This window comes from Austrofundulus limnaeus, unplaced genomic scaffold (genome assembly GCF_001266775.1).
Source record: "Austrofundulus limnaeus strain Quisiro unplaced genomic scaffold, Austrofundulus_limnaeus-1.0 Scaffold52, whole genome shotgun sequence".
Classification (NCBI taxonomy): Eukaryota; Metazoa; Chordata; class Actinopteri; order Cyprinodontiformes; family Rivulidae; genus Austrofundulus; species Austrofundulus limnaeus.
Window position 1 is genome coordinate 1483544 of NW_013952454.1, and position 2394 is coordinate 1485937.

The 2394-nt window shown below is 34.0% G+C and overlaps 1 protein-coding gene across 1 annotated transcript in view; it reads left to right on the forward strand.

Moving 5' to 3' along the window:
• The window catches only part of hacl1 (2-hydroxyacyl-CoA lyase 1), a gene marked incomplete in the record, with an annotated part of 10738 nt that overhangs the window by 3423 nt on the left and 4921 nt on the right, over positions 1-2394 (forward strand). The window contains 4 exon segments of the mRNA XM_014008743.1: positions 332-437; positions 581-664; positions 746-847; positions 980-1134. Coding sequence (XP_013864197.1) covers positions 332-437; positions 581-664; positions 746-847; positions 980-1134 — 447 coding nt within the window.

Sequence of the window (2394 nt, forward strand, 5' to 3'; positions counted from 1 at the left end):
CCTCAAAATCAGGTTTTTTTTTTGTTGCTACTGCTCAACAAAGTACTTCAATTTTTTTTTTATGATTTATATTTCACAAAGTTCATTCAAATGAAACATTGATAAGGCATTTATTTGTTATATTTTGAAGAAATTCCATTTTTATTAGTGTTTTAATCAAAACACTGTTTGCCTATTTCATACAGTATACCACTTTTGGACTTAATCCTGGTTTCGATGTGATGGGTCACATATAATTGCTCTCAAAAGGAGTTATACGGTGGACAAAAGTAGAATTTTGCAGCTTTAATTTACTACCAAAAACCTCCTAAAATTCTTTTTTGTTGTGAAGAGCCCTCCTGCAGGCTGACGTTGTGCTTCTGCTTGGTGCCCGACTGAACTGGATTCTGCATTTTGGTCTGCCGCCCAGATTTAACGCTAACGTAAAGATCATCCAGGTATGAGAAATGATACTTCTAAYGCCTGGTGTGAAACCAGTAGTGAACCAAACAACATACAGTGTTTTCTGCGTGTGCTGCAGATGTCCTTCTGTAATAAGCTCAAACGGTAATTTTCTCTCTCTTTTTATTTTTTTTAACAGGTTGATCTCTGTGCCGAGGAGATGGGCAACAATGTGAGGCCRGCTGTTGCTCTCCTGGGGGACGTTAGTGCTATTACCGCACAGGTGTGTCATAAATAGTTTGAAGATTCTCCTTGTGTGTGAATTTTTTTTAAAGCAGTTTTTTTTTTTTCTCCTTTACTTCAGCTTGTGACATGTGTCCGCAAAGATGGCTGGAAATATCCCTCTAATACAGAGTGGTGGAGCACGCTGAAGGAGAAAATTGCCGCCAATGCGAAAATATCAAAAGTGGGTTTAACCACCTTAATGTATGAGAAGATACTTTAGATGTTCAATCAGTATTATTTTGAAAATATTCTGTATTTGAGCAGCTATGATGTGTTTCTTTTTTAACTGTTCTTGTTTTTTTTTTTCTTTCAGGCACTTTCTCTTAAAGCCACACTGCCCATGAACTACTACACAGTGTTCCACCACATCTCAGAGTTGCTGCCACATGACTGCATCATTGTCAGCGAGGGTGCAAACACCATGGACATCGGCCGCACCATGCTGAACAACTACTTACCTCGACACAGGCAAGGCGGAGACCTAAAGATCCACGTTCTCCTGCAGGGGATTTAGAAACAAATTGGTTTTTAAATGCAACAKTTTTGATTTGATTCCTACAAATCATCAATACTAGATGTTTTTTGTAAAGTTCTGTTTCCTTTGTGCGAATGCAAACAACTCCAAAATTCAAAATTATCTACAATAAGTTTTTAGTTAAATGAGTTACAACAACACCTAATTTCCCTCTGGGATCAATAAAGTATTTTTGAATTTGAATTGAATTGAATTGAATTGAATTGAATTGAATTGAATTGAATTGAACTGAATTCTAAAATACTAATTCCAAACTAAATTTTACCAGCTCAGAAACCAATTATCTTCAATGCGTACATCACTTGACAGTGTTGCTCCTCTGAAAAAGAAACTGCCTTTTTTATTTAGAGCTGCACAAATCAAAGCAAGCTTTATGACAATAAAGGAAAAAAAGGGTGTTCCTCTAATTTAGAAGGGTTTCATTAAACTTAGAGAAAATATATTTTGAACAGAATAAAATTTTATGTAGAATAGAAATAGCCATTATTCAGGGTTCCTGCAGATCCTTAAAAAGTTGTCATTGAATTCATCCGTCCAAAAGTAAGGCCTTAATTAGCCTTAAAATGTCTTAAATCAATCTTTCAGAAGTCTTAAAAATGTTAACACATTGTACATAGGATGATTATAATTCATCTCAAATATTAAAATAATTGGTTTAAGTATTTTTTTAAATATTTACATGCAGACATTCCCCTTTGACATCACTTCCTGTTATTTCACATGCAAATATCTCAACTTTCCATTCTGAGCAATGTGAAATTTGTTTTGTAATATGTTAATGTTGTTTTTCCAAAAATACATTCACTTTTCTTACAAAAAACTGATGTCTCAGGCACTTTAAGGTTTTATCTACAGCAAATTGGGGTTGAGACCCCACTGTGGGTCCTAAAACTCCAAATGTTGGATCGTTAGAGGATTTCCAGAAATTAAATTTAGTTTAAAACTGACTAAGAATGTTTCTGCTAAAGTTATATATGGATAAAAACAAATGGTCTATCAGCAGTATTTTAATACTTTTTTGTCATTTGTGTTTATTATGAAATTGGTCTTGAATTTAATTTCACTTGGCATTAAAAAATCTTAAAAGGTCTTACATTTAACGTGCTTTAAACTGTAGGAACCCTGTAAATGTTATACTATTTATTAAAAAAACAAACAAACATCTATGTTTTTTGTCAGATTCCCTCCACAGC